At 37.8% G+C, this 12,623-nt stretch overlaps 2 protein-coding genes across 2 annotated transcripts in view; both read left to right on the plus strand.

Annotated features, from left to right (window-relative positions):
- Window positions 1-2,243: 2,243 nt before the first annotated feature.
- On the plus strand, window positions 2,244-3,666 carry LOC115221056 (general transcription factor II-I repeat domain-containing protein 2-like). Its single transcript, XM_029791271.1, has 2 exons — window positions 2,244-3,117; window positions 3,221-3,666. The coding sequence occupies exons 1-2, from the start codon at window positions 2,244-2,246 to the stop codon at window positions 3,664-3,666; spliced, it is 1,320 nt and encodes a 439-aa protein (XP_029647131.1).
- Window positions 3,667-10,852: 7,186 nt separating this feature from the next.
- Window positions 10,853-12,623, plus strand: part of LOC115220892 (phosphoenolpyruvate carboxykinase, cytosolic [GTP]) — a 51,691-nt gene continuing 49,920 nt past the window's right edge. Inside the window, exon 1 of the mRNA XM_029791089.2 lies at window positions 10,853-11,005. Within this exon, the coding sequence (XP_029646949.1) occupies window positions 10,977-11,005 (29 nt within the window). The 5' untranslated portion in view covers window positions 10,853-10,976. The remainder of the gene's footprint in view (window positions 11,006-12,623) is intronic.

A 12,623-nucleotide genomic window follows, 5' to 3' on the forward strand; every position in this document is an offset into this window, starting at 1 on the left:
AACCCATCAGTGGCTGCGGAGCTCAGGGCTAAAAGCAGAGAGCGAAGGTTTCATCCTGGCTGCTCAAGACCAAAGCCTATTAACCCGGAACTACCAGGCCAATGCGATGAAAAATGGAGCAGACCAAAATGCCGATTCTGCAACGACATGATTGAAACAGTGGACCACCTAATCTCTGGATGTAAAGTTTTAGCACCAGTGGAGTATAAATTAAGACATGACAGAGTTGGCCAATATCTCCACTGGCTAATAAGTCGGCATTACAATATCAAAACTGCCGACAAGTGGTATAATCACCACCCTGAGGCTGTAACTGAAGGAGAAAATGTAACCATTCTGTGGGACTTTCCAGTACATACAGACCGAACCATCAAGGCCAATAAACCAGATATTGTTGTGAAAGACCAAAACAATAAAGTTTGCTTATTGATCGACATGAGCATCCCCTGTGATCATAATATCTCAGCGAAAGAGTTTGACAAGCTCAGAAAATATAAAGACCTACTCATTGAAATTGAGAAAATGTGGCATCTCAAGGCGGTTACAATACCAGTGATCGTAGGAGCACTAGGAATGATCAAGAAGGGAACCGAAAATTATATGAGAATGATCCCTGGCTTACCATCCCTGCAAGAAGTGCAAAAGATTGTCTTAACTGGTACATCACACGTATTGAGAAGAGCATTGTCGATGTGAGAACTGTTGCTGCTCATGTATTTTAATTTAACTTTAAAAAAAAAAAAAAAAAAAAAAAAAATGAACGAACTACTGAGTTTGGTTTAATGGCCTACCAATATACACTATGAGTTTCTTTGCCCTAGGAGTCGGGAAGACACTCGGCAAGAAATGGAAGAAAATTTGAAAGAAGAAAAAAAAAAGTAATAATAATAATAATAATAATAATAATACCACCACCACCTTAGGAATGAAAACCTGATGAAGGCTGAAATGTTGTGTTAACAACAAACAAGATGAGGACAAATATCCATCAATTGTAAATAATGTTTAACACCCTAAGCCAGGGGTCTCCAAAGTACGGCCCGCCAAGGTTTTTGAACCGGCCCGCCAAGCTGTCCTCTAAAATTATAAAACAAATGTCGAAAAACAAGCCTTGCCGAAATCATACAAAAACAAATATACTTTACACCCCTTTTAATACGTTTGACAAATATAGTACAGCAAATAGACGCAAGACGACGCTAATTGATTTGCCATCAATTAATGTCTTTAAATTGCGCCGGCGAATTAAAAATTTATACACTAAACTTTAGTGTAAATATAGGTTCTTTTCCACTCCCCCCGTTTTAACTGACCCATCAGAACCACCATAAAATGAATTAACTTCGCTATGGAGCTACCTATCATTCATCTTAGATAATAGGCGATTGTCAGTGAGATGGATGGTGCTGCTTACAATGAAGCAGAGATTCAATTTCTAGCTTTATTGATGTCGCAGAAAAGTCAACCTATTCCGTCAACTGTCGAGAGAGCAGATACGACAAGTATGACGTTAATAAAAGTCCCGTGCCTAGTATAATAAAAGAAGACAATATCGATTTATCGATGTTACCTACATCTCACGAGCGATGAATAGAGAGGGTTGAGCCTGACGTTGTGTGGTGGTTTCTAATCCTGGTGCAGTCGCCAATCAGCGTGGAGTAAAGTTCGATGCGCATTCCGTCAGTCAGCACAGACTTGGCATTTTCGTTGTGCACAAGTGTGAGTCATTTGTCGTCGTCGCTGCCGAAGTGAATGCACGTATCGAGTGACCTGTGAATATTGTTTTTACTTGTTTCGTCCTTTTACATATATCGTCGAGCAAAATCTGTCGACCCATGGTAAAAATGTCAGCTCAAGGAAGAAAACGAAAAATCGACTCTGAGTGTAGAGTTTTTAAGGAACAATGGAACATAGACTATTTTGTCATAGAGTCAAACAACAAGGCACTATGCATTATATGCACCGACACAATTGCAGTACTTAAAGAGTACAATATTCGGAGACATTATGAAAAAAAGCATTCATCACAGTACTACCAATTCATTGGACAGCTACGTAAAGAGAAATTTGACAAATTAAAGAAGAATTTATCATCAATGCAGTTTGTTTTCAAGAAGAAGGCTGTAGAAAAAGAGAGAGCAACAAGAGCAAGCTTCCATGTTGCTAACCTTTTGGCGAAGAAAGGTAAGCCATTTACAGATGGTGAACTTATTAAAAAGTGCTTGAATGAGGTAGCTAAGGAAATGTGTCCAGAAAACGTAGATTTATTTTCCGCAATTAGTCTTTCTGCGAACACTGTTGCTCGTAGGGTTGAACATATTGAAAGAAATATTAAATCACAGCTAAAAGACAAAGCCAACAAGTTTGTATGCTTTTCTGTTGCACTTGATGAGTCAATTGATGTATCAGACACATCCCAATTGTTATTGTTCATCAGAGGAATAAATGCCAATTTTGAGATTACTGAGGAACTTGTATCTGTGCACAGCATGCATGGAACAACAACAGGCATAGATATTTTTAGAGAAGTGGAAAAGTCAGTGGCTGAGTATAATTTGGAATGGAAAAAACTAAAATGCATAACAACAGATGGTGGCAGAAATATGTGTGGAACCAAAAAGGGCTTAGTTGGGCAAATTAACAAAGTAATTGAGAATTCCGGTGGATTGAAACCTTTGGTATTGCATTGTATTCTTCATCAGCAAGCACTGTGTGGAAAGCATCTTGATTTATCATCTGTATTAGATCCTGTGATTTCCACTGTTAACTACATAAGATCTCATGGACTCAAACATCGCCAATTTCGTGATTTCTTGGAGGAAATGAATGCTGAGTTTCCAGACCTACCTTACTATACTTCAGTAAGATGGCTTAGCTATGGAAAAATTCTGGCTAGATTTTTTGAGCTTCGAACTGAAATTGAAATATTTTTAAATGAGAAAAACCATTCACAGGTGTTGCTCAAAGACAGTGAATGGCTCTGGAAATTAGCATTTTCAGCCGATTTAACTATGCATCTCAATGATTTCAACCTACGGATACAAGGTGAAACTTCACTCATCTGTGATTTGTACTCAAAGGTGAAAGCTTTTCGTAAGAAATTAATACTATTTGAAAGTCAGTTAACAAGAAGCTGCTTTACTCATTTTTCACGATGTGACAAATAAGACAGAAGCTGCCACTCCATTTCCAAACTTGTTTGCTCAAGATGTCATTTTAGCTTTGAAACAACAGTTTGAAGAACGTTTTTCTGATCTTGATGCATGTTCTTCAAAACTAAGAATTTTTGAAAATCCATTTAACTCTGTTATTGGAGACTTACCTTCTGAGTTACAAATGGAAGTTATTGATTTGCAATCCAATGACATCCTGAAGGACAAATATAAAGAGGGAAATTTGATTGAATTCTACAAATGCCTTCCATCCGACCAATTTCTTCATTTAAGGAGGTTTGCCTGTGAATTCATTTCAGTTTTTGGCACCACATATTTGTGTGAGAAGACTTTTTCAAAGATGAAATACACAAAATCCTGCTACAGATCACAATTGTCTGATGAACATTTAAATGCATTGCTTGTTATTGGAACCACTCATTTTGAACCTCAGTTGGACAAAATTTTGTCAGAAATGAAACAATTTCATGTTTCCCCTATTGATCAAAGTTAAAAAAAACATGTTAATTGTTACTGATATTATATACATTGTGATTATGTACTGAATAAATAACCTTTTTTAATTATTAATTCACTATTTATTTATATTATTTTGGTAAATAAATAATTTAGAACCTTGGCCCCCGTAGCTTTAAAAATTCAGCAATGTGGCCCTCCGCTGGAAAACTTTGGAGACCCCTGCCCTAAGCAATCAGCCACAGCTCCCTATTTGATGTATGTGTGTCTTTTAAGATTGTCTTTGGAATGCCTGGTTGATTAGATCTCACATCCATACACCAGCACAGTTAAGACATGCTTGAAAGACCACGACTTTTGTTGCTTCTTTGATATTTGAATGTGACCAGAGCTTCGATTCAAGTTTTCTAAATGTTTCACAGGCCCCAGAAAATCTATAACTAACTTCTTCATCAAATGTATTAAATCTAGATAATATACTACCAAGGTAGACGAATGTATCCACAACTTTCTACTCTTGTTGTGTGCTGATGGAGGGATATATGACTTGTTTGTGCTGGTTGTAGCACAACTACAGTCTTCTTAAGACTGGTTGTAAGTCCAAATTCATCGCACATCAATCCATCAAGAGCTGCAGGCCTTCCTCAGAGGGGCTTACAAGATTGCAATCATTAGTTTAAAGAAGATCATGAATGAGAACCATGAAAGTTTCTGTTACAACAGTGAAATGACAGATGTTGAAAAGCTTTCCTATTGTTCCATAATGCATGTAGATATCAGCACATTTATGTACAAAGGCTTGCAAGATTACATACGTTCATGCACACACACACATTGGATTACCTAAGATATATGTTTGGTTTTGTTAAGCAAAAATAAGACACAGAGTGATTTATTCAATCAATGATAAAATTACCATTTTGTCCCAGCGTCTTCTACCATCTGGTAGGCAGATACATTATTCCCTGCTCAAATAATTTCCTGTCTTTACTGGCAAAAAAAACTCCTCAAGGTGAATTTTTACGTTCAATGAAATTCAAAGAAGCAAGGTTGAGCAAATATGGACGATACAGCTAAACTTCCCATCTAAGCACTGTAACTTCTGTTGCACCTGAAAAGAAATGTTCAGTCTTGCATTGTCATGATGAAAGACAATGCCCTTATGATTTGTGAGTGCTGGATGCTTCTAGTGGATCACTGCATTTAATTTATCCAGCTGGGCACTGTACACATCTGAATTGATGGTCCTGTCCCTTGAAAGAAGCACATAAAAGACAACACCCTTTCATTTAGTTTAGTTAGTTAGTTAGTTAGTTTTTTGGCTCAAAAAGCAAAAAGCAAGGCCATGTAGGGGGACATGGAGTTATGTACAGGGTGGTGTTCATGTAAAGAGTTCAGGCCATTTCTGGTCAAGAGAGACTTTGAACCGAGCAGTCGTCGGCATCTTCACTATCTCGTCCGGCAGCTTATTCCACGGATCCGCAACCCAGACGGAGAAAGCCCCTCTCCTTCGATTGAGATGAAATCGTCGCAGATAGAGCTTTTCGGAGTGACCCCGCAGTTGTAATGCAATATATACACACACATATATACATATAAAGAATACAAAAAATGGTACAAAAACGCTACAGGTGACAACAAACCATCCAGACAGATGATACAAAAAGGGACAAGAAAAAACAAGGATGGGTCATTTGTAGTTTTCTCTTCTCAGTCGAGTTCCAGATCATCTTTGCAGTTTCAGCTGGTTATACTTGAGACTGCTCCAATCTGGCCAACCCCAAAGAAAATCTAAGCTAAGAGTACTAGATTCTTTGGAAGAAAGCAGCAAATGTATACGAAAACAAGGATGGAAAAAAAATGGAGAAATGGTACACAAATACAAGTGCAAACAACAGGACATTAACAACAGGTGTCTTTCGACTAAGGATGAATTACAAAATAAAAGAAGGAAAATGCATACACTTTACATGGTTTTAGTATATTTTATATTGTGTTTGTCGACTGGTTTCACTTTCGCTAATTATGACATTAAAATTATTGTAATTTCATATTTTCTTAAGAAGATTTTGGTCCATGTTTTGTGTGAAGAAGTTTGTCAAGGAATTACAATAATTTCAATGTCATAATTAGTTAAAATGAAACCAGTTGACAAATACAATATGAAGTATATTAAAAAATATATTAAAGTGTATGCATTTTTCCTTCTTTTATTTTATATATATATACTTTGCATATTTATACACACACACAATGGATTATTTGATAATCTGAGAAGCAAGCTGTTGTCTCTTGCCTAATATGGAAAATGGTGACAGATTTATGGATTGATTTTTTAGATCAATCTTATTAGGTGTCTGAATCGGGGATTGTAGTGGGAGCAGTTTTAGTTGTGGTGGTGGTAGTGCTGGTAATTGTGGAGTGCTGGTGGTGGTACTAGTGATGATAGTGATGATGGCGGTGAGCTGGCAGCATCGTTAGCATGCCGGGCGAAATGCCTAGCGGTATTTCGTCTGCGTTACGTTGTGAGTTCAAATTCCGCCGAGGTCGACTTTGCCTTTCATCCTTTCGGGGTCGATGAATTAAGTACCAGTTACGCACTGGGGTTGATGTAATCGACTTAATACCTATGTCTGTCCTTGTTTGTCCCCTCTGTGTTTAGCCCCTTGTGGGTAATAATGAAATAGGTACTAGTGATGATAGTTGTGGTGGTGATGGTGGTGGTAGTTGTAGTTTTGGCTGTGATGGTGGAGATAATTGTAATGGAGTCAGTAGTGAATTGTGATGGTAATAACGGTAGCAGTGGTTGTGGCGGGGCTGGTAGTCGAAGTGGTGGGGACTATAATAATTGTATTTGTGGTGGTAGTGGTAGTAGTGGTGGTGATGGTTGTGGTAGTATTATTAGTTGTAGTAGTGGTGATGGGAACAATGAGAATGAAGGTAACAGGTAGCAATTGTTATGGTATGAAGATGGTGGTGGTGGTGAGTGATGAAGATGGTAATGGTGTGGGCATATTGTTTTCTTATTCCTTATTCATTGGGCCTAGAGGAACAGACAATACCCATAGCCTTTAAGCTGGATGTCATTAATATTTTTCATTTACCATTGCAGAAAAGACAAAGACATGAGCAAAGACAGACATCCAGAGAGATGACATTCTGGGAAGCATGATTGAGTACAAAGATTAATGGGAGAGTGTATGTGTGTGCGGGGTGAAGTTGGACACAATGATGAGAGGAGGGGAAGCACAAAACCAGCTAGATCAAAAGAGCAGAGACCATTTTAGTCCAGGCAGAGGATTCAGAGAGAGGACAGAGCAAAATGCCTGTGAACCAGAAGCTGATGTGTGCCGTTGAGTGATTTTATATTAACCCTTTCGATACCAACCTGGCTGAAACCGCCTCTGGCTCTGTTGTACAAATGTCTTGTTTTCAAAAGTTCTGAATTAAAATCTTCCACCAAACCTTAGTCACAATTTATGTTCCTAACACTAGCTTAATGATAACTAAATTATTTTACTAAATTCTTTTGTATATTTAAAATTAATTGAAAGAAACACAAAACATCTCAGCAGAAATACGGTAACAAAAGGGTTAATCAGTTTTGATTGATATGAATCTTATAGTACTTTGGTAGTTACTATTGCCATTGGTGTTCTTGTTGTTTAGTCCTAGTTAAAGGTAAAGGTACTTTCTCAAATTATACCAACTCATAAGGGTTGGTTTCCCAGTTCCGTAGCATATACATTCTCCACCTGGATGGGATGCCAGTCCATTATAGAATTACTCATTTTTGCTAGTTGAGTGAACTGGAGCAACATGAAATGAAGTGTTTTGCTCAAGAACACAACGCATCGCCCAGTCCAGGAATCGAAACCACAATCTTACGATCATGAGTCCAACATGCTAACCACTAAGTCATGTACCTCCACTTAGTCCCGGAATAGATCTATGATTCAAAGAGGTATACCAACTATGTTACTATTCTGTCTTTTTATTTCAGTGTATATCGTGTATCTTAAACTATGCATCTTTCTTTTTTATAAGACAAAAAGAGATTTGGCTGCTATTTTTTTTAGCAGGTTGAATGACCTCATAATGACAACCATGTTAATTCATTTGATAGTAGGTGCTATCATTATTTAACCCCAGATCAGCCCTGAACAAGCAGACCTATTATCAAAGACTGCCTAGCCATGAAAATCCTGTTTTTACACTTAGAGCAGGAACCCAGTGCTATATTATTCAATGCCTTTTTCATGGTTTTAAGGATATTTGGCTGTTATTTTTTGCCAGTTCAATAACCACATAGAAGCCTTCCTATTTGTCAGTTGGTGATGACCCTTTGACCTGAGATCAGAGCTGGCTTGTGACATACAGTGGACTAAAACCTACTTCCAAATCTATTTTCTACACATTCCATACCATCCCTGTCCAGTGGAAGTGGTGATGCTGGTGGTGGTAGTAGTAGTAGTAGTAGTAGTAGCAGCAGCAGCAGCAGTCATATTAATGGTGGTTATAGGGGTGTTGGTGGTAGTAATAGTGATGGTTGTGGTGGTGATGGCAGTGGTAGTAGTAGTGATGGTGGAATGATAGTGGAGATGGTGGTGGTGGTAGTAGTATTTAGTAGTAGTGGTAATAAGTCAGCCCTGTTCAAGCAAACCTACAATCAAATGTTGTTCCAGCCGTGTCCATCCTATCTTTTATATTTTCATACTACATGATTCAGTTTCCTTCTTATTTTCTGGCAATAAGGTGTAATGAGAGATTTGGCTGCTATTTCTTGCAAGTCGAATGACTACAGATACTCTTTTGTTGACTAGTAGTAGTTGTTGTTCAACTCCACGTCAGACCCTGTCTTCCAATCAACGATATTTCAGCAGTTATCATCCCCTGTATTCCAGACTACATTACCCTGTTGATCGGTATGTCCCTCTCTTTTTCCGATAGTATCCAAGAGGGAAATGGTTGTTTTATTTTGCCCCAAGCCATACCTTACTCAGGAGCTTCTAATATTATGATTTGAAGGAAACATGACTACTATTTCTAGCATGTTGATTAACCACACAGTATCCCACCCTTGCTAGCTCATCATCAAATGATTCATCTCATAGGTTGGTATACTGGTAGGGTGTGGAGGTCCGGATCTGTCGTGGTTTCAAGCACCCAGCATAACTTCTCATTACTTTTTTATTCTTTGGAATTTTCAGAAAATTTTTGCGAATCTGTTCTACACATGGGAATTCATACGATTATTTTTTTTTATTATTTTTACCCACCCATTTCTTAAATTCTAAAATATCCACACTTTTTCGAATTTTTTTTTTTTTAAATCAAAGTTTAAAATACGAACAGTCTGAATATTTTTGCTTAAATCCTAACAATGAAAAATTAAATGTGTTTATGGGGAGAAAAATGTTGAAAAACATCAATACATATCAGAATGACAAAATAAAAAAAGAGGAAAGTCTCAGGTGGTCGTGTGATGTGCTAAAAACAGCTAAATCGACTTTAAATTACACACACACACACAAAAAGCAGGCGTGACTGTGTGGTAAGAAGCTTGCTTCTCAACCACATGGTTCCGGGTGGCACCTAGGTCAAGAGTCGTCTATTACGGCCTCGGGCTGACCAAAGCCTTGCGAGTGGATTTGATTGACGGAAACTGAAAGAAGCCCGTTGTATATGTGTGTGTGTGTGTGTCTGTCTGTCTGTCTGTGTACCCCCACCCCGCCATCGCTTGACAACCGATGCTAGAGTGTTTATATCACCGTAACTTAGCGGTTCGGGAAAAGAGACCGATAGAATAAGTATTAGGCTTACAAAGAATAAGTGCTGGTGTCGAATTCTTCGACTGAAACCCTTAAAGGCGGTTCCCTATTATGGCTGCAGTCAAGTGACTGAAACAAGTAATGGAATAAAAGAATAATGGTATGAATTCGCGTGTACAGAACACGAATTCGCAAAAACCTGAAGATTCCAAAGCCCTAATAAAGTTATGAAGTATATGGGGAGCTTAAACCAGAATTCCGCCGGAAAAAATGTAGTCCCTGATACACAAAAAAGAACGGGTGGTCACGGATCGAACACGTTTGATCATAACCTGTTCAATTAAAAGTGACCCGAGGTTATGGGGCCTTTGCGTGGTCGCTGAAACTGTTAATAAAGGGATCTTTAAAAATATGGAATGACATGTGTTTGGCATGCCTTTGTTCATAGATCTGCTTGACCAGGGCTGATCTAAGGTTAAATAACATCGGAAGTTCGTTGCTTAGTGCCAGATCAATCATGAGAATGCAGGTTTTTGCAAAGACCCAAACAGGTTGATAGCAGTTAAGAGAAGCTTCAAAAGCGGTGTTTCATGTTTGATGTTAGCTCTTAATATTTTTCCATCATGACATGTTAACAAAGGTAGTGAGAGAATGTGAAAGAATAAATCGCGATTATCTCTGTTGACAAATAAGTACAAAGTTGTCCGCAAAGTTGTCGGCTAGATCAGTACTGTTCGAAACATTCCGACCATGACCATCCCATGTTTTTTTCCTACATGCAGGGAAACCAAGAGTGTCTTGTTTTATGACTGAGATTTCCACCTGGTTACGCGACCACGTAAAGGATCCGGTACTGGCTCTTCTACACAGACAGACAGCTAGAAAGATAGACAGACAGATAGATAGCGAGAGGGTGCAACCAGAAGGTAAAAACAATGATATACAGAGCGATAGTAAGCGATCCAGAGAACAAGGGGACTCAAGATAAGTAGGTAAGCAGATAAGGGAACAGGATGATACACAGGACATAAGGAAGTTCCCTATAAAAATGAGGGATAGAGTGGTATACAGGACAGATAGCTACAGAGAGAGGGGAGGGTGTGTGTATATATGTATATATTGTGCAGAAGAGCAGGTAGTTGTGAAAAGAGAGAGATAATATGAATGTGTGTGAGTGGTAGGTAGTCTCCCGAAGAGTGTGGGAGTGTGTTGTGGAGAGGACAGGTAGGTACCCAGAGAGAGAAAAGGCGACAAAGACAGGAGTTAATAAGAAATACTGTCCCCCTGTCACAGAGATAGAGGGAGTAAGACTCACAGAGAGAGAGAGAGAGCTGAAAGGGTAGAGTGACAGAGTGAGAGAGGAGCAGTAAGACAAAGAATTGAGGTAGAGAGAGAGAGAGAGAAAGAAAGAAATAAACAGCTTGTATGTGTGTATGCATGTGTCGTACAAAGAGAGGGAGAAATTTCCATTATATATACACATACTGAGTCACACACATATACATACATCTCATGTGTATGTATATATAAGAAAACTACAGCTACCGGCACATACATACATACATACACACACAGCATGGCATGGACGTCGTTTTTAAGAGGACAGTAAGTGTTTATTATTATCTTGTAATCATTCGCTTTATTTCTTCAATTTATTTCCTGACGAATGAACAAGGGAACCGATATGTGATCACTCCACCTATTGCTAGAAACAACAACCAAATCTCCCTCAAATCACCACCTCCTCATTGCATAATGTAGTCCAGGATATAATAAGAGGCCTGAAAAAAGTAGACGGAATGGTCATAGTTGGAATATTTTAAATCATGAGTCTATTCAATCAGGGACATTAACCTATTCCTTCTGCTACCCTACTTTCTTTACAAATTCGTTTAATTTTTTCATTTGTTTTCCCTGCGTAAATTATATCCTTTCTGTTTATTACTAAAATCGTGAATATTTTAATGTTAGTGAGAATGGTTTTACAATAGATACATACATATATATATATATATATATATATATATATATATGTATATATACATAGATAAACAGATTCACGTAAATGCATGTTCGTATGTATATATGTATAGATACGAACATGCATTTACGTGGATCTGTCTATCTATTGATCTATCATTATATTCAGATTTTCGCTTATATTAGACAAAATATATCGTGTACAAATTGCATCTATCTATCTATATATATAACATCGAAATTTTGCCATATATATATATTTAACGTACATTTACACGTGTGCTCGCACCCACATGTGTGAAAGGCTAAGATAGGTAGAGTGTAATTAATTGATGATGAAAAAAGTGTGGGGTGGGGAATAAAGCCTTTTCACATTTTTCCAATACCCCAACAATATAGGATATAAAAATATTTCCGGATTCTTCAGATAATTCTCGATGTTAACAGATTATTCAAATACCCTTAAAGAAACAACCAGTGTTTACGTGGTCGTTCAATCTGCCTGAAAAAGCAGCAAAATCTCCCTCCAGTCGTAGCCCAGCCGCCTTAAAATGATAGACACGTTTGATAATTTTGAATAGTTTTGTTCTCGGTGCACTGTCTCAAAAACGAAAATAAAATTTTTTTAATGAGGTGGTTACGACTGGAGGGCTTTTGATCATAGGTTTCTTCGACCAGGGTTGATCAGAAGAAGGATCTGAATGCTACCACTCCTGCCACCACCTTTAACAGGTAGAAAAGACACAAATACATTCACCTTACATATAAATACACCACGTAAACAAGTTTGAACAGTGTTGTCTCACGAGTAATTAATATTTTGTGTATCGATTTCTTATACACTCAGCTGTTGATTTTTTTCCCTCATACCAATTGCTGATTTCGCGGTCTCAAGTAATTTGTTACTTTTGGTTTATTTTATTATTTAAACTGCATTTTAATTTTTTTTTCTTACTTATTTATTCTAATACTTACCCAATTAAAAATTTGCATCAATATTAAAAAAAAAAAAACTAAGATCACCACATGCTGTCCCCCAGCAAGTGATATTGGTGAAACATGAAGTGTGTGTGTGTGTGTGTGTGTGTATGTGTACAGGGGTCTCAAATAATTTGGACGAATTTTTGTGGTAAGTTTTATTTAAGAAAGAATGGAGATAATTCTCATCACATTGTCAGTATATAACAGTATAATGCCGCCATCGCTATGCACACCGTGGCTTTTCTCAGTGCGACCAGTTCCC

This window comes from Octopus sinensis, linkage group LG17, assembly GCF_006345805.1.
Source record: "Octopus sinensis linkage group LG17, ASM634580v1, whole genome shotgun sequence".
Classification (NCBI taxonomy): Eukaryota; Metazoa; Mollusca; class Cephalopoda; order Octopoda; family Octopodidae; genus Octopus; species Octopus sinensis.